Below are 27334 nucleotides of genomic sequence, written 5' to 3' on the forward strand. Positions count from 1 at the left end.
GTTTCTTCATAGCACCCGGTTTACTGCTTCTGGCCAACTGTGAATTAGTGGTATCTGCTTCGGTTTTCCCTTTTGACTTTTCTTAATGACAACCACAGGGCTCCGGGTGGGACTTTTTCTCAGGCTGGGCTTGGAAGCCCTTGAAACGGTCTTTGGATTTAAGATAAAACGCTGCGGGGGCGTCTGGGCCTTGGCAATGCAGGGGGAGGGGGAGGGGGTGCATCTGAGTTTGTGCTGGCATGCGTTGCACGTGATTCTGGACGATTCCCATCATGTCCTGGGCTTGGGTTCCACATCTGAGCGTGAAGGTAGGATGAGAGCCTCCCTAGCGACCTTGTTAGTTTGAAATCTCTGTGGCTCTGGGCTCTGTTGCTAGTCTCTGTTAAAAACAACAACAGCAGCAGCAGCAGCTTGAATAAGCTTGCCCACTGTGGCTTAATTAGCCCAATTATAGAACTGCAGAGGTTCGAGATGGAAGGAGCCCAGGGTCTATGGGAATCGATTGTCCAAGATCTGGAGCTGGTTAGAGGGATGGCCAGGGCTGAAGTCCTGCTCCGACTCCCGCTACAGTGGTCCAAGGTGGTCGCCATCCATCCCTCTCCCTAATTCGAGGCCAGGTGAAATCGACTGTACGTGCAGCCATTATTTCCATAGTTAAGTGATTTTAAATGAGTTTGGCTTTAAAATCCTCTAACACCATTGAAATAATGTTCATGAGACACTGCAAGAATTTGAGACACTGTGAGACGTGGCAAGATACGATGCAAAGCAAAGCTAGTGGAGATTCTAACCCAGGAGGCCCTGGGGTCAGTGAGGAATTAGGTATGTCACCACGGTGAGCTGGCGAGGGCAGGCTTGCTTCCTGAGCCCTCCAGGGCCTAATGCCAGAGAGCTACGTCCAACCCTGACCCAGGGGTACTCGAAGGGAACTATTTAGGACACTCAAGGAGTCCTGAAAAGAAAAGACCAGTTGGTCTCATTTCCCACACACTGCAGAACCGGAGGCAGACTGAAAGCAATCGGGCTAGGGCAGCCTGGGGAAGCGTGGATGACACGTGAATTCTAGTCTTGGCTCTGTTGCTCCAGCATGTGGGACCTCGGGGAAGTTCCTTCCCCTGTGTGGGCATCAGTGTCCTCATTCGTGAAATGGGGAGGTTGGACCCCTGCGGCTCAGACTTACTGGGATTCAAAGCAGAGTGGTGGGTAGAATCACCACAGCCCTCCATGCTGTGTGACATTTCATCACTTCAGTAACAGCTATGCCAAAAATTGAGGTGGGAAAGAAAGGAAAGAAGGAAGAAAGTGGGTGTGAGTGGGCAGTTGTGTTTTGCCAGGCCCTATATGACTTGTTTGTACAGTTGTTTGTATACTATATATATGATCCCATTTTGAGGGCATGGCAGTGAACCCAGCCACTTTGGGGGAAAGTGTTCTGAGATCCCTGGACATGAGTATCACTGGCATTCAGCAGCTGCTCGCTTGGTTGTCACCTGAGGGCACGTGGAAACTGCTGCCTTTGCCTGGGACCCCTGTGGCCCTGGAACCTTGCCCTGCCTTTCCAACGGTGTCTAACTCAGTCTTCCTGGGAGGTAGATGTGACCACTGCAGATGCTCTCCCCAGCCTGCTGCATCCTGCCACTCACTACCTGGGTGATGGTTTCCCACTGGGCATCGAGGCTTCTGGATTCCAGAGAGATATAGCACCATGGCTTAGGATCAAGTTAAGAGCCCACCACTGGTTTTCTGTGGCTGTCTGGGCTTGTGGGTGGAAGTTGCAAGGCCAAGAGTCCCAGGGGGTAGTCTCCACTTGTTTGGCTTAGCTTGATGTTGGTACTGCAATGGTTTTGTCTTCAGTACGTTTTATGTCATGACAGGGCAAGGTGGGTGGTGCTGGAGGTAATGGGAGGGTCAGGTCTCGGCAGGAAGGGAACTGAAATACCGTCTGCTCTTGGTAGTCACCTTCAACCAGCATCTAAGCCATAAAAGCGAGCCATGCAGCAGGCTAACAGAGCCAGCCTTTGATTGTCTGCCTTCAGTTACCTCCAGTGAGCCCGAGTCTCACCTAAAGTAGACCTGGACCTTTGGACTGAAAGTTAAGGTGAGAGAGGGCTAAGAAAGGTAAGGTGAAAGTTAGACCTAGAATGGGCCAACTGAATGTGTGGGTTCCTGAAAGAGTGGTCCCAAACTAGCCAGAAATGATGTTTGGATCTTCTCGTTCGGAGTTTTCTACTTATTATTTCTCCCAATATTTGTTACCATAGTTAAACGTACAGGGTAATTGCAGTCATGGAAGATGTGTGCCATTTTATGACCAAGCCACCCCTTCCACCAGAGTCTGTCTGACCTGATTTCAGAGAGAGGAATTGAACGGCGTTTTCTCAACGTGCTAGTGGAAGCCCTTGCTTTGGGAGGGCACGAATCCTGCTTTCTTAGGCCTGGACCTGACTTACTCTTCCTTTTACTCTGTTCCAGAATTGAGCTCCGGGCCCTGGGTAAGATTGCAGAGGGAGAGGAGCTGACAGTGTCCTACATCGACTTCCTCAATGTCAGCGAAGAACGCAAGAAGCAGCTGAAGAGGCAGTACTACTTTGACTGCACGTGTGAGCACTGCCAGAAAGGGCTGAAGGACGACCTCTTCCTGGGGGTGAAGGACAACCCGAAGGTACGCACAGAGCCCCTGCTTACCTGGCTTTCTGCGCCGTCCTCCCTAGCAGCACGTCCAGGGGGTTCCCAGCGAATCAGTCCACCCTGTCCATTCGTGTCCCAGAGGTCATCCACAGCCCTTGGGAGGTGGCACGGTAAGTCGCTCCATTCCCTCAGCTGTGAAGTAGGAATTAGGCAGCACTGCCAAGTGCGGTATTAGACGAGGTGTACGTGTAAAGTGCCTGGTGTGTACTCTAGCACTACACTAGTCTCTACTGGTGTAGCACAGGCACTTAGCAAATTTCAGTTCCTCTCCTTTCCCCTTCACTGGTTAAGTAATGCTGAGAACTTCAGAAAACCAAGGTGGCAAAGGAATTTGTTGTCTGGTTCTTACAAAGATATTCCTGGCCCCACAGAGATGGGCATTATGGAGACCTTTCCATGTACTTGGTTGTTTTGATGGTTAGTAGGTGACATGGCCTTTGCTCCTGTCCCTTCACTTCAGGTGTCCTGTTCCCAGCTGGAGACGAAACGCCTACGTCTTCCAGCCCAAATTACAGAGAGGGCATCTCTACTGATATTAAAGGTTTAGGCTCTCTGCTTGAACCTGCTTGAATTCAAAGCAATCAATTTCTGTTCTTTTTAAAAATATATATATATCAGATTAGGGTTCTCTATTAAAATCACTCAAATAATCACTCAAAATACCTCAAAATAAAAATAACTCAATCGAAACAATCAAGCATATCTTTTTTTGGAGAGGGGGAGGTGCCGGGGAATGAACCCAGGACCTCATACACTGGAGCTACATCTGCTCCCAATCATATCTTTTGAAAAGCAAATGCATCCAAAGATATGAAAAAGGCTGTTCTAATTTTGCCCAAAACCTTAAAGGTCTGTGCTTGCCAAATCTCTTCCTTTTAGGCCTCAGTCTCCTTCTTTGTAAAACAGCGAGTCAGACTGACTTACTAATAGTTCTTTAAGGAGCACCATCTATGACATCACTGCAGTTGCTTTCCTTTCTTTTCCATATAATGCTTTACCCCAGCTGAAATAAACCCCTTTTGTAGGCCAGCCTTCCTGACTCATCCCCAGACCTTCCTTTGGCATAAAAATCTTTCCTGATTCCTTGATACATGTAAATATAAACATAGATAAAAATAAAAAATATGTTAGACATGAAAAAATAATGTCAAAAATAAATTTCCCTCAATCGTGGCTTTGGAGCCCCCCTTTCTAGGCTGCTTAGGTTTTCCTTCTCTCTCTCCAGCCTTCACTTGTAGTTTTCATAATAGGAACGTGCCAGTTTTTCAGGTTAGGGAACCGACATCTTCTTCTCTCTGCCTTCTCCTCTTGTTCTTTCCCTTCCCCTTTTGCTCCTCCCCTCTTGTTCCTCCCTCCTCCCTTTTTTAAAGATTTATTTTATTTACGTATCCCCCCTGGTTGTTTGTGCTTGCTGTCTGCTTTCTTGTCCATTTGTTGTTCGGTCTTCATTCATTGTGTGCTGTGTCTGCTCATCTTCTCTGTATGAGGTACTGGGAACCGAACTGGGACCTCCCAAGTGGGACAGAGGTGCTCAAGTCCTTGAGCTACCTCACTCCCTGCTTTGTTGTGTCTCTCATTGTGTTTCCTTGTTGTGGCTCCTCATCATGTCAGCTTTTTTTTTATGTGCTGGATATGTACAAAAATTTTTTTTGAAATATACAATATGTTACACAATTTATTTGGCTCATAGTAACGCAATCATAAGTATTTATCCCTTTGTGTCTGGCTTGCTTTCCTCCTCTCCTCATCCACTGGCTCCTCCCCTTCTCCTCTGGCCCCTCCCTCTTCCTCTGGCTCTTCCTTCTCTTCCCTCCTCTTCTCCCCCTTCAGCCTCTGTCTCTTCCCCCACCCTCTCCTCTCTGGCCTCTTCCTTGCTGTTTCAGTTTTATTTATTTTGAGGCTCCTGGAAAGGGGGAGTGCTGCGACCAGCTCAGCAATAGATTTGCTCGAAGGGAAGGCGATGCAGAACTTAAACAAAGGACAGAGAGAAAGACAAGAGAGGAGATAAAGATGGGACCAGGGGACTCACAGCTTCTGGAACTGAGAGCCTCGACCCTAATTTCCAAATCACATTTATTTAGGAACTAACAAGCAGCTGTTTGCTCTCTGAACTGCAACATCATCTACAATAATAGGGAACAACTGCACCATCTACAATAAGGAACAACTACAACATCTATAATAGAATAGGTGCAACATTTATAATAAGGAATAGATCATACAAAGTTCAAATGCAATTTAAGTTATTTTCCCACAGGGGAGCTTCTTGCTTAGGAATTCCTCAAATCCTCTCTGTGGATCAGAAGATCTTCTTACCTTTACTCTGAAAAGTGGAACCAAGTGGAACAGCCCATTTTCTTTCTCAGAAAAGGGGCCTGTTTCGCTTTATCTACACGTACTTGTTAATTAACAAACTTCAACCAGCTTATTTTTGGAAACTTGGCCGCTGCCTCTTTTTTAAAAAATTATTCACATCCAGAGCTTAAAGTGACATTGTTCATTGCAACATCAAATTGAGCAAGATTTTTATTAACATGTAACCCCTTGGCACTCTCTGACTCTACTGTGCATGCTACTTATTACTCCAGAAGAGTCATTAAGAATTTTAAGTTTCGAAGATCATAAGACTTACAGTCGATGAGAGATTAGTAATCATAAACTAGGTGTGATTTCATGAGCCACTACTTGGGCAAGAAGCCTTGGATGAAACCAACCATGTAGGATTGATGGAATGGGAGTGCATCTCTGGACCACCCATGGCAGAATGCTGCTCAGTCCAGCAAGACGTGGACCATTCTCCCTAATGCATTGGATTCAAGTGGACTTAGGAGAGCATACAGCGCTCTGGGGCAGGAAGGCAGTGGTCCAGGCCACACACTGCACAGTAGCCTGGCAGGGAGGCAGCCAGAAATCACCTCTCCATCAAAGTGGTGTATGACTTAACATCAAAGCAAAAGTTAACTCAAGAGTGAGGCAATGCATTTGGAAAAAGACCTTGACCAAAAGGGGGAAACATTAAATACAAAGAGTTTTTGTGGCTAAGATATTTCAGAGAGAGTCAGGAAGTCATTTCAGAGATTACACTTATGCACATCTTGTCAAAACCTATAAAACTGCACAGTGCAAAGTGTAAACCAGAATATAAACTATAGACCTTGGTTAGTAGCAATGATTCAGTATTCGTTCATCAATTATACAATTGTACCACACTAATGAAAGGTATTATTAATAGGGGAAAATGTGTAAGGGGGAGAGAGTGAGTTAAATGGGAATCCCTTTACTTTCAATGTAGCTTATGTGTAATCAAAAACGTCTCTAAAAATAAAGTTTTTTTTTTTCAAGAGTGAGTCAAGCAGAAGCCAGAAGCACTGATGGCTGCATCATTTGTTGGGGTCAGACCACAGGACAAGTATGGGTAGACATGCAATTGAAATCTGGGAAGACCCAGAGATGGAAGGATATGGAAACAAGGGTAGTCAAATTGTAGGTATACTCAAGGACTCTGCGGAAGCCAAAGTGGAGGGGGTGTGGGGGGCAGGAGAAGAGCACAAGCAGTGCCCCTTCCTCAGCACATGCTGGCCCTGAAGCAAGCTCACAGATGGGCACCCGTTGCAGATCTGGCCGAGGACAGCTGGGGGACCAGGGGAGACCCTGATCTCCTCCTTTAAAGGTGGATTTATTTCTATGGAACGAATGTCTATCCTTCTGTTACTTTTTTGGTAGTTTAGCGAGGATGGCCTCACAAATCTATGTGTGCAGCAAATCTAAGGGAGCTGTTTGTTTTTTTTTTAAAGATTTATTTATTTCTCTCCCCTTCCCCTCTCCCTCCCCCCCGCCTCTCCCCCCCCCCCCACCTGTCTGCTCTCTTGTGTCCATTCTGTATGTGTTCTGTGTCTGCTTGCATTCTTGGTGGTACCAGGAATCTGTGTCTCTTTTTGTTGTATCATCTTGCTGCATCAGCTCTCCGTGTGTACGGCACCACTCCTGGGTGGGCTGCACTTTGTTTTCGCGGGGCAGCCCCTTGCAGGGTGCACTCCTTGCATGGGGCTCCCCTACACACGGGACAACCCTGTGTGGCATGGCACTCCTTACACGGGGCAGCACTGCGTGTGGGCCAGCTCACCACATGGGCTAGGAGGCCCTGGGTTTGAACCCTGGACCTCCTATATGGTAGGTGGATGCTCTATCAGTTGAGCCACATCTGCTTCCCTGAAGGGAGATGTTGAGCCCAGCTCCTTACAGAGAAAAAAAATGGGACAACCAGAGAACTGGTTAAATTAATTACTCTACCATCTTACAGTGGAAAACTATATACTTTTTAAAAATAGTGATGTTGATGTTTTTATAATGGTATGAGAAAATGTCTACAAATATTAAAGAACAAGTTATAGACAGAAATATGTATTCTAGTTAGAAAAGAATGTTTTATCCTATTGACATACACACACAGATGTGTGTACATGTACAGGTCTGAAATTCAGCCAGTACACACTCGTTGTTGATGGCCAGCATCTGTTCTATTGGCCAATGCCTGTCTTGTACCAGTTATTAAAGATTCTAAATATTATCCTTGTAAATGTACACTGGAAAGTGTTCACCAAATACTAGTTGTGATCGTTTTGGGGTGGGTTCTGGTAATTTCTCTTTAGATTTCATATTGTTTTAATTGTTTTAGATCTTGAATATGTCAAGTTTTATGGTCAGATAAGTAGTAGTTATTTTCATTTTGGAAAAAAGTTATATCAAACTTTTAAGCAAAAAAGTATCAAAAAAGAGCTGTTGACAAGAATAAGCACAGCTAGCAAACTTATTCTTTTGATTTTGGGAAACTTGGCACTGTTTCTTAAAAATTATGATGGCACCAAGAAAACTGGCTTCTTTTTTTTTTTTAAAGATTTATTTATTTATTTATTTCTCTCCCTCCCCCCCGACCCCAGTTGTCTGTTCTCTGTGTCTATTTGCTGTGTTGTCTTCTTTGTCCGCTTCTGTTGTTGTCAGTGGCACGGGAATCTGTGTTTCTTTTCGTTGCGTCATCTTGTTGTGTCAGCTCTCCATGTGTGCGGCACCATTCCTGGGCAGGCTGCACTTTCTTTCGCACTAGACGGCTCTCCTTACAGGGTGACCTCCTTGTGCGTGGGGCTCACCTATGCGGGGGACACCCCTGTGTGGCAGGGCACTCCTTGCGCGCATCAGCACTGCACATGGGCCAGCTCCACACGGGTCAAGGAGGCCCGGGGTGTGAACCGTGGACCTCCCATGTGGTAGGCGGACACCCTAACCACTGGACCAAGTCCGCCACCCGAAAACTGGCTTCTTATTTACAGTACTTCCTCACTATAAACATCATGTCTTCTTTTTTTGTTTTTATAAGATCACTGGATAGCTTTGGCAAATGCAGTCTAGATTTTCACAGAGACATTGGCAAGTTCTCTCATAATTTCCTTTTGAACAAGACAAGGAAATATGGGCTGGATTCTAAAATCCTTGGAATGACCAAAACCACGAGTCCTCTTTAGTCAACTCCAATTGCAAACTGGAATAAGATTTGGGGGTCAAGCCCTAGGCCTTTGGAATGGGGGTTGAATTGAGGCAAAGGGTAACAGATCAGAATTCAAAATGCCAGAGAAAACATAACAGGGATCCAGGTCGGGTTCTGCACTGGGATCCAAAGTCCCAGAAAGGAGCACAGGGTGGAAAAGATGGACTAGCAGCAAGGTTCTGGGGCTTGGTCGATAGGAAGTGGAAACTAAGTCAGATGGTTGATGAGGGAGCTGGAAACCTATAGGAATCTCGAGCAGCCTGTGCAGAAACGAGGCACTCACCTTAAGGAGGACATTGCCCTTCACACGCTGACGTTCAAGGAGGGAGGCTCTTCAGAACTGGAGGGGTTGCTTCATGAGGGGGTCCTCAACTCACTGCCCCCTGTCTTTTCCCAGCCCTCTCAGGACGTGGTGAAGGAGATGATTCAGTTCTCCAAAGAGACCCTGGAAAAGATTGACAAGGCTCGCTTGGAGGGTTTGTACCATGAGGTAAGAATTCACTTTTTATAGGGGATGGGCTGCAGAGGAGGGTGTAGATGGTCTCTAGCAAGGAAGGGCAACGGGCGATGATGGGGAAGCTACCAGACACAGCAGACTCTGTGTCTGGACGATGGTCGTTGGTCAAGACCATGCCTCTTCTTGCCTTAAACCTTTAGCGCCTCTTGGAGATGTGTTCTTAGTGACCATTCAACCACTAAACCTGGGTCAGAGGAAAGCAAAGGCAGCCAGGCAAATGGCTCTGGGGGATGCTGGCATCAGAGATGTTGGGAATGGAGGTGGCAGTGAGACAGGCTGGTTTCTCGCTTCCCGTAATTGAATGCCTGTCCTTGCTGGAGTGTCCAGGCTCTATCAAGCGAGCCTACAACCCTGGTATTCTTAAAGCACAGAGGTTCTCAACTCTGGCTGTACCCTAGAATCACCTTTGGAAATTCCTGGTGCCCAGGCCATGATCCAGAACAATTGCACCAGAATCTCTGGGATTAGGGGACCCAGGGATCAGTATTTTTAAAGCTCTCAGGTGATTTCAGTGTACAGGCAAAGTTGAGACCCACTGCCAAACACTTGACTTGCAGACCAGTTGGGTAGCTTTTTGGAAACACGAGTGTCTGTGTCTCACTCCCCTAAGATTTGATTCATGCAATAATAGGACATGAGACTATGGAACAGTATTTTTTTTACATGCTCTGTAATCACCTGGGTTTGGATGCTGCTAGGGAGTGGCAATGTGGGAGACTAATTTCTGCTCATTTCATCTATTTTTCTTTCCCCTTGTTGCTCCTCTTTTACTTACTCGTTGCACCTTTTTGAGCCCTGACTGGGGTGACTAACACAAGAACCCCAACTTCTTGCCTCCCAGGAGCTCCATCCAATGGGAGAGGCAGTCACGTGAACAAAGTGGCATCGAATAACATGGAAAGTCCAGGTCAGAGGCACGAGTTAGGAGCTACAGAAAGCAGTAGGGCTCTGCTGGCTCCACGTCCCTGGATTTCCCCCTTCTCTTCACCTCTTTCTCTTCTCCATTCAAACTAACCTCTCATCGGGGTGAATGCAGGGTCAGATAATGTGCCCTGGGTTCTGTAGGGTTTCCTTCGGGGTGAATTATTGCCGGCCCCCCTTTGCCATGTCCCCACCCTGTTGCCTCATGGGCCTCTGGTAAAGTCTCAGGGCAGTATTAGTTTTCACTCATATTAAAAGATTAGGTGGCATTTTGTTCTTTAGAGTAGCAGGGGAAGAAGAGCAGTGTCTAGAGACCATCTCCGCAGGGTGCACCCTGAGCCTGTGAGTCCATCTGAAAGCCTGGCTGGCTGGCCGGGCTCAGGCCCATCTTATTTCTCACCGGGGCCAATGCAGCAGCCTCCCAGGCAGCCCCTTTGTGCCGACCCATTGCCTAAATCTCCAGCAGAACACGACTGTCCAAGCTCGCCATGCGCGGGGACCACCAAGGGGCTCCTGCAAACACCCGAGGTCTGGGGTCCCCCCCCCGGTCCTTGTTTCCATGGCTCTGGGGTAGGGCCGAGGCATCAGTGCTTATGCAAAGTGCCCTAGATGATTCCAGAGCGCAGGCTGGGTGGTGGATCACTCCTATCGTCATTAGAACACACGGTAGAGCTCGACTCCTTGGCTCGCATCCTTCCTCCACAGCTCGCTACTTCCTGTGCATCAGCTTCTCATCCGGAAAAATGGAGATATTGTTAGTACCAACCTCAGTGAAGTGTGGTGAGAACAAATTTATACACAGCTGATTCTTATTCTTTGCTGTAGTTATATTCTATAAGGTCTCTGCTAACACCAAATTAGCAAATACTGGACCACTGTTCCTAGGGGAAGTACAGGGAGGTTCCTACAAGCCACTGGTTACAACATCTGTCAACCGATCAGCACATAACCTTGTTTTCCATGTATTTTTATTTAAAGACACCTTATTCAGTATATCCCAGCCAACAGCACTGCAACTCCTGCCTGAACAAAGCTTACCTAACGTGTATTTTCTTCACATTCTTTTTGTGCTTAGGAATGCTAGCCAGCATTTCAGCACTATGTTTGGGGGTCATTTCAAATAGTGAAATCACCAAAAAAAAAAAAAAGATTTGGCATGAGAAACACTGCAAAAAGGATACTTGTTTACAGTATGAGAGCTGAAACAAGAAAGCAGAGCATTGGCTCATTTGGCTTCAGCTGGGAATGTGCTCATTCAGCAACTCACATTTATTGCCACTCTGTGCAAGTTTGCAAATGACTGTGAAAGCTCTGGGAGTATTGATTTTTGGGGTTATAGATAAATTATAACAAGTAGGCAAATTTGCAGACATGGAATCTGCAAAAAATGAGGATTGAGTCTACATGGCTTTCCTGGCTTCCTGCTACCTACTGAATTATATGAAAGCTTTTCATTCTGCCATATCAGCTGTACCTTTCCCACTTTTACCATTCACATCCCTGCATCTTAGGGACATTTTGTTTTTCAGATCACATACCTGGGCTTTCCCATTTCTGACAGCAATTTCCCTGCTGTTAAAAGAATGAGCATTAAATATCCTCATGATAGTCCAATAAGCAATTTAAGTGTATGCTCTGGGGCTGTGCTCATGGACACTCTCTGTGTCTCACTCCAGGTTGTGAAATTATGCAGGGAGTGCCTGCAGAAGCAGGAGCCAGTGTTTGCTGACACCAACCTATACCTGCTGCGGATACTGAGCATCGTTTCGGAGGTCCTTTCCTACCTCCAGGCCTTCGAGGAGGCCGCCGACTACGCCAGGAGGATGGTGGATGGCTACATGTAGGTGACACGCTCCTGGGCCTCAAGCATCCCATGGAGGCGTGTCTATTCCAGCGTGGCCATAGATGGCACATGTGTCGGCACCTCTCCCCCCTGCACCCATGGCAGGCATCAGTAGTCGATCATGGTTCTCTTTATGACTGAGCCTTTAGACCATTCTCTGAACAGAAATGGCCAAATGATCAGAGTTGGTACTCCAAATGAAACTCTTTGCCATCTCTGGTATTCTCCACGTCCCCTAGCCTATCGATCACTTGTGTAGCATCTTTTGCTTTTCATTTCCTTAAGGCTAAGTTCAGCTTGATTTTAAGTGTTTGGAAAAGGCTTTCCTCCTTAACAATCAACACAGGCAATCCCTTCATTTTCTAAATACTGTCTAAAGAAGTAGAGATCTCTTTTATTTTTTGAAATGCAACTCTTTTGCCTTCCCTCTGCCAGTCTTCTGTCTTGCTTCTGTGCCTACACTGCTATGTGAGTTTGTATTTCTGGACACAAAGAGGTTTGTTCACATTACTCATAAACAAAATGAGGGTAAATTGTACTGTATGCTCAAAGAAGGTCCTGCCAAGAGGATGTAGGGGTGAAAATAGAATTCTTTCCTGGGAAGGATGTTTAAGAGAGTTTCCCCTGAACTTCCTCTGCATCCTGTGCTGGAGTTGAGCATACAGCTCTGGCACTGTGTGGAGGACTGGGCCTGCTGGCCCAGCTCAGCGGCCCAGGCCAGGGCTCACTCTCATGGCCCTGCTGCGCGGGATGTTCAGTCCACAGCTCTGCAGCTAGCGGTAGGATGTGGGTGCCTGACAGGCTGGTGGGAAGTGGGCTTAGTCAGCGAGGGCCCTTTGTAAACTGTCTGGTGCTGAGCAGCCATCAGGACAGTGGGATTACGTGTTATGGTGTTTTTTTGCTGCCCCCCCTACAGGAAGCTCTACCACCCCAACAATGCGCAGCTTGGCATGGCCGTGATGCGGGCAGGGCTGACCAACTGGCACGCTGGCCACATTGAGGTGGGGCACGGGATGATCTGCAAAGCCTACGCCATTCTCCTGGTGACACACGGAGCCTCCCACCCGATCACCAAAGACCTGGAGGCAAGTGGGATCTTGGGTCTGGGCTCCCTGACCTGGTCTGAGCTCTCTGAAGAGGAGGTAGACTCTGCTTTAGGAAAGCCCGTCGATGGCTAGCCAGATGAGAGCGAAACGTAGAAATGCCCTCTCCCTTTGGTTTGTGTATGAGGAAACTGAGCCCAGGGAAGGGGGAAATTTGTCCATCATCACGTAAGAAGTTGATGGCAGTGCTGAGACTCGAGCCCTGAGTCTGCTGTACCAGGAAGCCGCAGGCCTGGACCGAGCAGACCCAAACCTGACGATGTGTGCCCATGTGTGCAGCCATTGGCAAGATAAAGCATTCTGTGCTGCGGAAGGGAGAGCTTGGGAACAGAGGCTCTGGAGTCACACAGCCCGGATGGAATTCCACCCGTACCGTTTTCTGTGTGCCTTTGGATTCCAGTCTCCTCATCCACCAAATGGGGGGGAATGATTGTTCTTAATCCATAGGGTTGTGGTGCAGGTCCAGTGAGTTAGTATCGCAAAGCACTTGGGACACAGCCCGACAAATGGTATGTTTTCAATTACCATGGGTTTCTTCTGTGCTCCCAAGGGCTGGTTTATTTGAGAGTGACAGGGCTGTTCTCAGTCTGTGCAGTGTAAAAAAAAGATAGACTTTGGCATCAGAAAATATGCTGTCGAATCTTGGCTCCACCATTTGGGATTAGTTGGACCTCATATCTGTCCTTTCACTTCTCCGGTCCCCAGGTTCCCTATCTAGAGACTGGAAATAATGTACTAGCCCTTCAAGATTGTCGTGAGGGGCAGCAAAGTGGAGAAGCCCGACTTCGTGCACGAAGTTTGTCAAAGGCGGAGGCTCTCTCTGCCTCGTTCACTGCTATATCCCCAGCCCCTTGAGCGGCGCCCGGCCCCTGATAGATATTTGTTAAATGGGTGATGGGAGGATGCATCTTTGTACTTTCATCTTTACAACACTCTGTCAGGTACAAAGAATCTCACCCATTTTGTGGATGAGGAAACTGAGGGTTGAAGTGATTGTCATTTGCCCAAGGTCCCATGACCGGTAAGTGAGGGAGCAGGGGTTCAAATCCAGGTCGCTGCGGCCTGATTCCTGAGAACACATCTTCCCTCAGTCCCTGAAGCTTCTCTCTCAGGAGTCAGGAGGTCCCGATGGATGAGTGTGTGGGGGCGTGGACGAGGGGCGTGGACGAGGGGCGGGTCCGTCTTGGTGGCTGGGGTCATTCACCCCGCTGCCTGCCAGGTGGGTCGGTGGCCCCGTGTTCTGCGAGCGAGCGTGTCACCACGGCTTCTCTGTGTCTGTCCCACAGGCCATGCGGGTGCAGACAGAGATGGAGCTGCGCATGTTCCGCCAGAACGAGTTCATGTACCACAAGATGCGCGAGGCCGCCCTGAGCAGCCAGCCCGTGCGGGTCATGGCCGAGCCTAGCAAAGAGCCAGCCCCAGCCCTGTTCCACAAGAAGCAGTGAGGACCTGCCAGGGGAGGGGGTGGCGGGTGGGGGGCAACAAGTCTGGGGACAGGGAGAGATGCGAGGGCGGAGAGGAAGTCAGTGAGGATGTCGGGGCAACGCTCAACTGGTTGCTCTGGGATTTAGGACCCCGTGTTTCCCAGTGTCACAGTTCAATTCGACTCAGTTTAATTCAGCTTAACACAGCCCAGCCCATCCTGTGAATGACTGGGTGCTAGGCCCTGGGGATAAAGGAGCTCCAAATGTAACTGAGAGGCAAAATGCAATGAACACTTGAAGCACAGTGTCGTAAAGGTAGTCGTCAACCCCGTGGAGAGAGGTGGTAGGAAGGAGGCCTGCGTCTGGGGGCGGGTTTGTAGAGAAGGTGAGGCCAGCTGAAGGTGGCACACTGGAGTCCAGGTGACCGCTCACCCACCCCGCTCCGGCCTTCCCACTGTGCCTTCCCCTCGCCCTTGCCTGTCTCGTCTGGGGTCTGGAACACTCGGCTCCGGCTACCTGGGATGGGCTCGGGCCGGTTTCCTCAGGTTAGTGTGTGATTATGAAGAAGGGGCCGTGTTTGGGCCATTTAGAATGACGCATATGCAGAAACAGATGGGGGCTTTGCCCAAGTTTAAAGTCTGGGATCCAAGTAAAATTCTAGAACTATTTCTAGAACAAGAGACAATTTTTCTGGCCATTGCCTCATTGAATTAAGAAGACTTTGCAGGGTGAAACTGAGAGAGAAACTTGGTAACTTGCCTTCTGGATGATCATGGGTCCAGCAGAGCCAGCCTTCGGGGATTTTATTTAGTCATGTATACCAGGACGGTCTTTGCCAACTTAGCCTTGATCATTGGCCTCCCAAGAGGCTTTGCTCAGCGCTGGGTGATCATTACTTCCTTGGCTTGGTTTCTTTGGCTGTCTGTCTCTGAGAGCTTCTGCTGTTCTCACCAGAAAGGGCCCTCTAATTAGGCCCCTGTACACGTGGGTCAGGTTCTCTTCAGAGACATGGACTAATTCATCCTCATCTCTGAGGTTGCTGTGGTTTCCACACAAGAAGTGCGGGTCTTGGGAACCAACCAGTCCAGTTGACCAGTTTGTCCTGATATCTTCTGAAACCCCAGCCTTCTCACCAATGTGCTGGGGGACATTGGAACAAAGTCCTCCATTTGGGGGTACCATAAAGCCTTCTGCACCTGGCCACATGGCTGTACGTAAAACCTACCAGGCTCCATGCTTGCTATCTCTGCCTAAAAGCCACCTAGAATATTAACTCTTCCATCCCACCCTTTCCTCCCCAGAGTGACCCACCGCCTCCCAGAAACCTGTCCAGTGGCTGACAACTCTGCAGATGATGTGCCAGCTCTTTGCAGGCACTTGTACCTGACATGTGCCTCTTCTTTGAGAATACCCCGTTCCTCTGAAGTTTTCATGGGCAGACTGACAGTTCTTTCAAGCCTGGAAGGCTTAGAGATAGCTCTGGCATTCTTCCAGGGGCGCAACTGGCACTTCCGAAAGATGGCTCTTGTCATCATAAAAAGCCTCTCCCCCAAACCCTCTTCTCTTCTTGGTCACTGAAGTCTGCCAGCCCCTTGGTTATTCCCCCTACTCACAGTCTTTTTCAAATTTGGTAGCTTCAATACCCATCTATACAATTCCTCTAACCCCTTGCTTCCACATTCTTGCTTCACAATTCTGGGTGCCTTTCCCTTTCCTCCGTGTCCATAACACGCTCTCCCAGCCACACCCTGGACATGGTCATCACCATACTTTCTCCTTTTCTGATGTCTTAAGTGTGTCCTACTTTCTGACCATTGTCTCCTACCTGTTGACCTCTTTCCCTCTTTCCTTCACCAAAAATTACTCTGTGACCTCATGTATCCCTCTAGTGCCTTCCCTTCCTTTCAGGTAAGTCAGTTTTTCTCTTTACCCTTTCTTACTCTCAATGCTCCCTCCTCCTTGCCCATTCTCCCCTCCTAGTGGGTAGAGTCCAGGTCCTGGATTGACTCAGCTGTCTGGGTTTTCCTCTTCTGCAGCTGGAGGTGTTGCACACAGCAGGAAAACAGCACCTCTCTGAGCACAGGTACCTCTACAAACTCTTCTCCACTTTCAGCTGGACTCTTGGTGCCACCCAGAAACACTTCTGTGTGCCCCTTTCTCCCAATAGCTAATGCAGTCACTTACTACTGTCCTTGAGTTATCTGATTTCAGCAGAACCTCATCTTCTATGCCATGGAGAAGATAGAGGTTGAAGGATGGAATGCCCTCAATTTCTCTTCTCACATTCACACACATACATGCCTATGTCTTTGCTCATCCTTCCTCCCTTCTCTCTAGGACCCTGGCCACCCTCCAAAGCTCCCCCCCCCACCTGTGCTCTGGACCCCTTCCCTTCCTGTGTCCTTGGGACCTTGCTCCACCTATTATTCCTTCTCCGCCCTGGATCCTTGACATTTCTCCATCCACTGACTTTTTCAACAGTCAATAAACATGCTGGGGACTCAGATCTTAATCTTCACCACCATGTAGTTTGTGTTTTTAAATTAATTTATTGAAGTGTATCACTCATACATAAACATACATAAACAATAAGTGTGTAATAATAGTTGTGAACTTACAAAACAAACATATATAACATCATCCAGGACTCTCATAATTCACCCTACCACCAATAACTTGCATTGTTGTTAAACCTTTTTAACTAATGATTAAAGAGCATTGTCAAAATATTACTACCAACCAAAGTATTTTCCCCCAACCAGCCCTATTATTATCATCTTTATATCATTTATATATATGAACATATATAAACAACTAAGTGTATAGTAAAAGTTGTGAACTTACAAACAAACATGGCATAACATCATAGGGGTCCCATACATCAACCCTCTACCAACACCTTGAAGTGTTGTGAGTTGTTTGTTACAAATTATGAAAGAATATTGTCAAAATCTTACTACTAACCATAGTCCTTATGTTACATTTGGTGTATTTTCCCCCAACCCACCCTATTATTAATTTTTAAATATATTTTTTATGACAGAAGTTGTAAACTTATAAAACAATCATGCACATGTTCAGAATTCCCAAACCACACCCCTCCATCAACACGCTACACTGTGGTGGAACATTTGCTACAGATAATATCATCTGATTGTTACCATGTCCATAGAGTACATTTGGCTCACATTTTCCATACTGCCTCATTATCAACACAGTACATCTTTCACATAGATGCAAGAATATTATATTATTTCTGCTAGCCACAGTCCATAGGTCACTCCAGCTATATTTTTCCCATGCTTCTCCACATTCCCATCACCCTGCAGTAGTGATGTACATTTGCTCTAGCAAACAAAGGACACCCTTTCATCTGTATCATCCACCATAGTTTTCATCCATCTCTTGGTTTACTGTGCTTTTCAGTTCCTTGGTTATTCTCTAGCATTCTGTCAATTGGCATTTACGTATCTAGACTACCATTTTCAGCCACATCTCCCCTTATAAACTAGCTGTTACTATTTGTTAATATCCACTCTATACATTTCCACACCTTTACAGTAAAGCTAATTAAAACTTCTACATACATTAAACATGAGTAGTCCATCTCAGTCCTCATCTTATCTCCTTTAAGAATCCACCACCTACCATTAGGCCCTGAAGATATTTTCCTACAATGTCTTCTAGAAGTTTTATGGTTCTTGCTTTTATTTTTAGTTTTTTTATCCATTTTGAGTGAGTTTTTGGATGAGGTGTGAGATAGGGGTCCTCTTTCCTTCTTTTGGCTATGGATATCCAGTTCTTTCAGCACCATTTGTTGAATGGACTCTTCTGTCCGAGCTGCATGAGTCTGACAGGCTAGTCAAAAACCACTTGACCATATCTGTGAGGGTCTGTTTCTGAACCATAAACTTGGTTCCATTGGTCAGTGTGTCTGATTTTAGGCCAGTGCACCACATGTAGTTTCTAAGTTTGCCTCTCGTAGTTACTTTCTGCCGTTGTTCACTTCCCATCTTTCCTGAACCCACTGTGGACTCGCTTCCGCTCTACTCAGCCTCTGCAGTGGCTCTGACTGATGTCGCCTCTGGACCACGTCAATTCACAGTCCTGGTCCTCGTTCCGGTGACCCCACTTGCCTGTGGTAACCTCTGATGTGGTTCAGTCTCCCTCGCTGGCTGTTTGCCAACCTGCCCTGGCTAGCTGGCGTTTCCTGGAGTTCTCATCTCACTCTGCACACACTCCCTGGGTGAGCGCGGCAGGGCCCTCTGTTTAATGACTGCCTTGATGCTGATGACTCTCAGATCTGTATCCCCTGACCTTGCTCTTGACCTCCAACCCCACGTGCTCTTTCTTTGCAACCACATCATACTCAGTGTGTCCAAAATGAAACTTTCTTTCCTTTCTCCCCTTCCCCGTATGGATTCCTCCTTAGCACACCACCCAAGAACACCAGGATGTGAGACCCGACTCCCCTGCTCCAGCCAGTTCCCAGCCCCTGCCGCCTCCTCGACTTGAGGCCAACCCGCTCGCTCACCGTCCCCCCTGAGCCACAGCCACCAGCGCCGCTCTTGGAAATTTCAAACGTTCTGCCTAAAATGCCTGAAAACTGACCGATTTCTCTTCTTTCAACACTTGTTTGGGAGTCACCTCTTCTGGGAAGCTCTCCCTGAATTGCTCAGGCTCAGCTGGCTGCCCTGTCAGCATCTCTCAGATCACCTTGAGTTCCCCCGTCACGACGCTCTTCACAGCATTATAATTGCCTTTTGCTTGTTTAGTTCAGTTTTGTGTTTTGTTCGTGATTGCCTCTTTTTAAAAGTTTTGTTTGTTTTTTGTAATTGCCTTTTTACTTGTCTGCTTCCTCCACCAGACTTTGGGCTCCTGGAGGTCAGAAGCTGTGTGACCTGCTGTTTGTCTTTCTTTCCCGGAGCTTGGCACAGGTCCTGGCACATAGTGGGCGCTCAGTAAATGTATGTTAAATGAATGAATAGCAAAAAGGCATGAAGATGTGTGTTCGGAGGCTTTGCTACAGAAGTCAGCAAAGCCCATTAACCTTCCTGTGTTTCCAAGCGAATAGGCTTGGTTTCCATCTTTCTGACAATCTTCATAGAGCAATGTCATCTAAGTTTCTATCTGTGTTGTCCCCTAGCCACATGCGACTATTGAGTCCTTGAAATGTGGAGAGCCTGACTGAGGGACTGAATTTTTAATTTTATTAAAATCCAATTCATTTAAATTTGAATAGCCACGTGAGGCTGACGGCTACTGCATTGGATGGTGCAGTTTTAGAGAAACACTAAAACGTGGTGTTTTAAGAGCACAGATGCTGAGCCACAGTGTTGCGCTCATGTCCCAGCTCTCTTAATATTAGCTGTGTAACTTTAGACTGTTTATTTCCCCCATGCCTTAGTTTCCTCATTTCTACCTACCGCATAGGGTGCTGTGAGGATTATATTTCTTAAACAAAGTCCTTAGAACAGTGCCTGGTCCATTGTAAGTGCTCCATGAGTGATAATTACTATTTTTTAGCATTCCAACTACACTTCTGCTGGAGTGCCCCTTCTTCCCATTAGAAGGTGAGGCTGAAGGTGGGAGCAAGCAATGTGGTGTGCTGAGCCAGCTCCTTTCAGCTCACTGGAGCCGACTGTGCGCATCTCTCTCCAGCTCCGTGCTTGTCAACGTGACACCCACAGCTTGAACGAGGGCATGGGGGGAATATTTATACCACAGTAGTTGGCCTAATTTTAGAAGCACACATTTAATTCATAGTGTTTTCAATCTAAAACAATGGTATTTTCCTACATCAGAGCAGCAGAAAGGATAATTAGATAGACCACTAAAAAAAGAAATCTTTACCCAAACTGGGGTGAAATCTGCATCCTGAGCTCTCTAACCTGAACTATCAAACAAGCCGAACATCTCTGATCACCACGCTTCAGCCTCAGTCACCTGCCTGCTGCTCCCCAGTGTGTTGATATCGAAGGCCAGACAGAGCTATTGCTGGGATGACTCACCCAGAGCGTATTCCTCCAGAGGACACAGAAGGAAAATAATGCCCTTGGGGCACGTAATAGAGGGAGCAGTATTTCTGAGCACGGCTTCTGGACCAAGGGGTGCACCATTGCATGAGGTCTGGCTTCCTCCCGGGAGGCTTCCTGGGCCCCTCCTGGCCCAGCCGTACCCAGGCTAGAACACGCAGCACCCCTCCCAGTCCCACCAGGGCCTCTTGGATAGCATGGCTCTCTAACTCTCATGGACCCGGTCCTCATTTACCAGCCTTGCCCTCCCCAGGCCACGCCACCTGGTCTGAGGACAGTCTGGTCCAAGCACAGAGCTATAGTTCCCTGGATGTCGTTAGGAGTTGTGTGTGTTAGCTTCCTAGTGTTGTAACAAATGACCATGAACTTCTGACTTAAAAGCACACAGGCGTATGATCTTATAGTTTTAGAGGTCAGAAGTCCAAGAAGGGCCTATCCAGGCTATGACCAAGGTGCCAGCACAGCTGTGTTCCTTCTGGAGCCTTCCAGGAGAATGTGTTTCCTTGCCTTCCCAGCTTCTAGAGACTTCTGGAATGCCCACTTTCTTGGTTTATGGTCCCAGCCAGTGATCACAGCATCCTGGCCTCTGCTTCTGTCACCACATCTCCTTCTCTGACCTTCTCGCCTTCCCCTTTCCCTCATAAGGACCCTTGGGATTCCACTGGACCCACCCAGATTGTCCAGGCTAATCTTCCCATCTCTAGGTCCTTAACCTCCTCACGTTGACGGTCTCTTTTGCCAGGTGAGGTCACGTATTCACAGGTTCTGGGAGTGGCCTTCTTGGGGGCACCACTCAGCACGCTGTAGTAGTCTTGCCATCAATCTTCAGACCTGCTGGGCAGCTGCAGAACACCTGGGATGTGGATCCTGGCCTCCAGGCTCCAGAAGGATGACTCCTCTTTCCATAGCTCATTGGCATACATGTCCAAGGAGCCTTTCTTCCCTTCCTCATTGGTCAAGATGGGTTTTTAAGTCCTCACTTGCTCAGACTTTTTGTCAGAGCCTTTGCCTCTGCTTGCCTCCCACTCATCCATTCTGGGCAGGTGTGCTGTGTGTGAAATCCCTTTACAGAGCTGGGGCCATGCAGGGAACAACACAAAAGCAGCAGCCAGAACTCCAGATATGCGGCAGGTGCCTTTTCAGTGGCACTTTTATTTTTCCTTTTGAAGGATGATTATTTGCACCTTTTTCACCACCTGACTCCTTAGAGTAGGTTTCTTGAGGGGAAGGACTTGCCTTCCTCATCACAGTAGGTGTTCAGGCACTTTGGACTCAACACGTGTATAACTGAATTCAACATTTCCTTCCGGACCTGTGCTTTCCATCTCATCATCCGCAGAGCTGTCCGGGACCTGGGGCATTTCTTAGATGCCTCCTCTCCTTCATCTCCATTAGGGGCTTCTGTGTCGTGTCCTTTCAGCCCAGACTCTTCCCCAGTCTGGTAGTATACCAACCCTCTCTCTATCGACACTCCTCTGCACCCTTTCCTAGCAACATCCTGAGACAGCTGCTCAGGACAGTTGGCACAGGAGCCAGCCTCAGCCAAGCGCGGGCAGCATTTCCTGAGACATGGGGATGGCCCGCAAGCCAGGCGCGTGTCAGTCGATGTTGAACGGCAAGGTTTGGAGCCTTGATCTGTAGCATTGGCCGAGCAGGAAAGCAGAGGTAAGCCTTTCTGTGTACAGAGCAGGGCAGAGAGGGGTGGAGAAGGGAAGTGGGGTGGGTGAATGGAGGAAAACCAGCCCAGTGGGGACTCCTTTAGTTGCAAGTGAAGGAAACCTGCCTGGACTGCCTAAGGCCTAATAAAAAGGGGTGGGTCATGTAACTGGTGTCAGTAGTCCCACTGTGGCCAATGTCATGCTACCAAGCTGGCACCCCTGGGTGCTGACTTGGGAGCTGGTACCAGCCGAGCCCAGCACACCACTGCATGGCACCTGTGATGGTTTGAAGCTGGATGGACCCCAAAAATTATGTTCTTAAAGATGGCTCATTCCTGTGGGTGTGAACCTGCTATGGGTAGGACCTTTGATTAGGTTACTTCAATTAAGGGCTTTTTAATCAGGCTACTTCAGTAGGGCGTGGCCCAGGGTGGGTCTTCATCCTCTCACTGGAGTCCTTTATGAATGGATGGATTCAGACAAAGAGAGAGAGAACCGGAGGTAGCCAGAAGCCCAGAAGAGAAAGCAGAGACCAGCAGATGCTGCCAGGTACCTTGCCATGTCACAGAGGAGTCCAGGATCGCTGGCAGCCAGTCTTCAGGGAGAAGCCATCACCTGGAGTGCCTTGACTGGACATTGTCGTGGCCTTAGAACTGTGAGCTTGTCAGCTGACAAGTCCCACTGTAAAAGCCAAACCATTTCTGGTATATTGCAGACCCAAGCCAGCCGTCCCTACTCTTGCGCGGAATTCAACCTCTCAGTGTGTGTCTCCAGAGGTGCTGTCAATCAGACTCTGCCATTTTTTTTTCTCTATTTATTTTTCTAATGTTACATTTAAAAAAATGAGGTCCCCATGTACCCTCCACCCCCCTCACCCCACTCCTCCCACATCAACCACCTCTTTCATCATCGTGGGGCAGTCATTGCATTTGGTGAATACATTTTGGAGCTCTGCTGCCCTGCATGGATAATGGTTTACATTGTAGAGGCCTGGGAGAAGAAAGCTGACATTGGGCGGGAAAGGAAGTTGATAAGGACGGAGAGAAGTGCTAATGGCACTTTTGTAAGGCCTTGGATCTGCCTCTCTTTCCGGTTCCCAGAGACCACCCCACTTTTATTTTTGACCTAAGGCAGTGAGTAGGTTTCTTTCCACCACAAGTCCCCATTGTGCTAGTTTATCTCCTTTTGCCCACCCCCTGCATCTCTTCTCCAACCTTCTCTGCCTTTCTCTGTGCCCAGAAAGGCTGGCTGACTTCTGCTTTCCTGTGCAGGCAACTGGAGGCACCCAGGAGACTGGAGGGTGGGCGGATGGAGAGGCAGGGTGTTAGTTGCCATTCTCGCTCCCTGCCTGACCAGGCTGCAGGTCCTGCTGGGTGACCGTCCCATGCCCCACGGCCCCAGCTCCTGCCGAGCTCCAGTCTGCCGTCTCCCAAGCTGCCCCTTCAGACTCATGCTTACTGTAGTTGCTACCCGCTGGGCGTCTTGCATACCTTGTTCCCTCCCTGCAGCCTCACTTTGCAAATACCACTTTCATTAAGTTCTCATCAGGTGTTCCTTGTTTCCTGCTGATACACCCCTGGCTAAGACATCTTTGTAGTGCACTTTCCACATCTAGTCGCTGGACCCCACTGGTGTTAATTCCTAAATGTTCTGGAATCTTTCTGCTCTCCTTCCTCACAGGCACTGCCTTGGTTCAGGCCCCTACAAGTCTTGCCTGGACCATTGCCACAGCTTCTTAATAGTCTCTCTGCATCCACTTCGCTGACCCTTCTCATCATCCTCCACATTGTGGCTGGAATAATTTTCTACACGCCTGTTACTGTCACACTGCTGTGGTAGCTGAGAACCCTTCAGCGATCCCCTGCTGTGCCCATGACCAAGTCCAGCTCCTTACCAGAGTGAAAGGACAGTCAGCATAGAGGCTGTGTCCCTCTTAGTCCTCTCTGGCCAAGCCCTCATCTACGTCTCGTGTCCTGGCCATGAGTGCCCTTGGGTGCTTTGAGAGTCAGCTGGTATGTCATTCCTCTGAGCCCTTTTCCTCGGCCACGTGGCTGCCCAGGCGACAAGCGGGCAGGGCCCGGAGCCAGTACATACCCATGGGTCTCTGCACCCATCGCGCCACTGTTGTTGTGGATTATGGGGTGGTCTCCCCCCGGCAGTGAGTCTCCGAAGGACCGATGTTAGCACTGCTCACCCTGGACTGTGTGGAGAAGATATATTTAGTTCCTTGTCCTCATGGTTTTCTCACAAGAAATACTAGAAAATCCTGGGAGGGACAAAGTGGTCTCTAGCATATGTGGAAAAAGTGTTCTGGGGATTGAGTAAGGACTAGGTTAAACTGAAAACAAAAAAGAAAAACAAAAACATTTTCTTTACCCAAAACACTTTACTACCTTAACAGCAGTCCATCTGAAAACAAAACTAACCACTGGAAATATTTACCTTGCAGGGGTAGACACGCAAACTGGCGGGCACAAATCAGCAGACGCGTAGGGGATGTGCCCCCTCTGGTGGTGGGAGACCCACAGGACCGGCCGAGAGGAGGCGGGAGGGAGACTGGGCCACCGTAAAAACAGCTGATACATCAACGGCTGGTTGTTCTGTTTCTTCAGGCCCAAAGTTCTCTGGGCACCTGTACAAAATCCAAATCCACAGCTAAAATTGATTCTCCTTTTCAGGCAAAAACACACAAACAACCCCCTTCAAAACTCCGAGTTGTTCCCAAGGGGAGAGCCTGTCAGGAGGAGACTTTGAGAATTTTGTCTGATACCTGAGGCTTTGCTGAGGAAAAGACCTTGTCCCTCTGCTACTTTCCTCTGCCTGCGGCTGGAGAGTCAGAGGACCTCGTTTCCACTGTTAGCCAGCTAGGCAGCCCCAAGCACACCTCTCTTCCTCTCTGCACCTGCTCAGGTCAGTTTCTGTAAACCTCACAGAGCTTCAGCTGAGGGGAGCTGAAAGCCAGACCTAATTGAAGCTCCCTGATGATTCTGAGAGTAGAAACAATGAGACGTTTCATTTGGACGTGGCATGTATTTCATGGACTCCTCATAATAGCCACGGGAGAAGGTATTGCCCATTTTACAGACGAGAAAACTCAGGTCCAAAATCATGGATTAGTTCATTAGAATCATGCCTTTAAGCCCCATATTTTTTTTTAAGTCATCTGCTTTAAGAATTCTTCATCAAAACAATAAGTTCTACACATTTAGTTTCTTGCAAAAGATTCAAAAATATGAATAAAGCAAAAAGCTTCTCTTGACCACTCACCCAACTCCTGTTCCCACGTCACAGGTAACGGCTGTCATCTGGTATTCCAGGCAGCTAGAACGTTTTCCCTCTACATATGTGTGTGTGTGTACTCCCCTATGTTTCCATACATATATGTGTACATAAACATAATTTTGTTTTATATTTTAACTGCGTTGATAATGACATTATACTATAGTGCTATTCTGAAACTTGCCTTTTTTATTTTAAAGAAAGCTTTGTTCAAGAGATAGTTCTGTGTCAGTATGTATAGATCCACTTCATTCATTGAGTCTACCTTCGTTTATTTCAGAGTATAACTGTACCACAGTTTAACTCTTTTTGACTGATGGGCATTTGTTTCCAGGTTTTTGGCTAGTACTCGCTTTATATTCTTCTTTGTGCCTGTGTTTAAACAGTTCCCTAGTGGGTAGCAGTGGCATTGCTAGGTGTAAGGAAATTCACACTGAAAATATTAATGGATCCTGCCAAACCATGCTCCAGGGACTAAACCAGGTTACAATTCCACCACCGATGGGAGAACCATTCTCTTACATCCTTCCAAGCACCTGAAGTTATCAATCTTAGAAAATCTCACTAGTTTGATTTTTAAAATGTTGTCTCATCTCCCATGCCTCCTCCCCTAGTGGTCTGAGGCACATTTCATAACTGCCCATTAATATCCTCCATCCACCTTTTCCTCAACTCATTGGTCTTATTGATTAAGGGGAGGTCTTTATAGGTTTTCTATTAACTCCTTAGATGTAAGCCACAAACTATTTTTTCTTACATTGTTGCTACTTTTCACTGTGTGAGTGCTCTTTTCTATATAAGTCTTAAACATATCGAGGTGCTCAAATTTATTAATCTTTTCCTTCATGGTTTTTGCATCTTGCTTTGGTCTTCTTTATTTCAAGTTATTTACCTACTGTCACATCTATTTCTAATACTTTGTTTAGCTCTTTAGTTCATCCGGATTTATTTTTTTGTGAATGGTATATTGTAGTAGCTTCTTGTTTTCTTTGTTTCTCTGAACTCTGCTTTTCCTGAAGCAGTGAAGTGCTGTTTTGAAATCTGCCTTAGGTTCCCTGCTCATGGTCCCCCTGCAAGTTTCTGCTCCAGGTGGGGGAAAGAGAAGCAAACAGATGGAAAAAACCATTTTACAAGGGAAGAACTTTATTCCAAAAGACTGGTGCAGATCAAATACCAGAGGGAGGGAAAGGGTACTTGCAAATGAGCAATTTGGGGAACCTTCTTTAGGAGGTGGCACTTACATTATGAGGGAAACAGGAGATGGAATGAGTGCAGTGTGTATTGCAGGAACAAATATGAGGCTCGATACGATGGGAAAGAAGGTTTGGGACAGGCTGTGATAGAGCGGATGCGGCCACCTCCAGCTGGCGGGCTTGTTGCTTGTTTTTTACAGTGTGCAAACTAAGAATGATTTTTATATTTTTAAGTGGTTGGAGAAAAAAAAGAAGGAGAAGAGTAGTACTTGTGACATGTGAAAATTATATGAAACTCACATTTCAGTGCCGAAAAATAAAGGTTTATTGCAACACCTCCCTGCCCATTGGTTTGCGTATCGTCTGTGGCTGCTTTTGTGCTATCACGGCAGAGTTGACTAGTGAGATAGAGACCGTATGGCTCACAAGCCTGAAAATATTTACTCTCTGGCTTTTTCTAGAATTGTGGCCACCCCCTGACCTAACGGTTTAGGAGTTTGACTCTTGCTTGCTAAGTAGTGGACGGGGAAGCCTTCGGATCAGTGCTTTGTTGAAGGAAGGTGATTTTGTGTGGGGAGGAGGAGGTTTGCAGGGAAGAAGCAGAGGAGCCAGGAGAGGCTGTCGGCGGCCTCTGAAACAACCCGAGGAGCAGATAAGGGGGCTTCCACTCTGGAAGTGGGAAGACAGGAGATGGGAACATGAACGGCTGCCGCTCACCAGGGTATCTTAGTGGAGAGCCTTCCATGGGCTGGGCGCAGGTCTGGGAGCTGAAGGCAATTACGAAGGTAGACATTCCAGAGTGAGGCAGCTTCCGGGTGGGCTTGAGTACCAGACAGAACCTGGCGCCGAGCTCTGCCTCTGCCCCTTCGCGGAGGGCACTCCCAACCCAGCTTCCCCGTCCGCTTCTGGCACGTCCCTCTGACCTCCCTGCTCCGCCCTCCCCGTGGAAGGAAAGACTGCTCCTTCGGAGGGTCAGCCCTGGGCATTTTTGTGCATGTAGATGGTGGGGGGAGCCCCTGGGCATCGCTCTGCCTCCCCTGCTGGGGGTGCCCACCGCCCCTGCCCGCTCTCTCTGCTCCAGCTCCTTGCCCGAGCAGGCTGGGAGGGCACTTTGCAGGACTGCTCTCTAGAGGC

General features: G+C 47.8%; 1 protein-coding gene across 2 annotated transcripts in view; it reads left to right on the top strand.

Annotated features, from left to right (window-relative positions):
- SMYD1 (SET and MYND domain containing 1) overlaps nucleotides 1-26537 on the top strand; it is a 52217-nt gene extending 25680 nt beyond the window's left edge. For both annotated transcript variants that reach the window (XM_004472293.4, XM_004472294.4), the window contains 5 exons: nucleotides 2473-2662; nucleotides 8625-8717; nucleotides 11342-11505; nucleotides 12425-12593; nucleotides 13898-26537. In XM_004472293.4, the coding sequence (XP_004472350.2) occupies nucleotides 2473-2662; nucleotides 8625-8717; nucleotides 11342-11505; nucleotides 12425-12593; nucleotides 13898-14056 (775 nt within the window). In that variant the 3' untranslated portion in view covers nucleotides 14057-26537. The remainder of the gene's footprint in view (nucleotides 1-2472; nucleotides 2663-8624; nucleotides 8718-11341; nucleotides 11506-12424; nucleotides 12594-13897) is intronic.
- The last annotated feature ends 797 nt before the right edge of the window (nucleotides 26538-27334 follow it).

The sequence above is a fragment of the Dasypus novemcinctus genome, chromosome 17 (genome assembly GCF_030445035.2).
Source record: "Dasypus novemcinctus isolate mDasNov1 chromosome 17, mDasNov1.1.hap2, whole genome shotgun sequence".
Classification (NCBI taxonomy): Eukaryota; Metazoa; Chordata; class Mammalia; order Cingulata; family Dasypodidae; genus Dasypus; species Dasypus novemcinctus.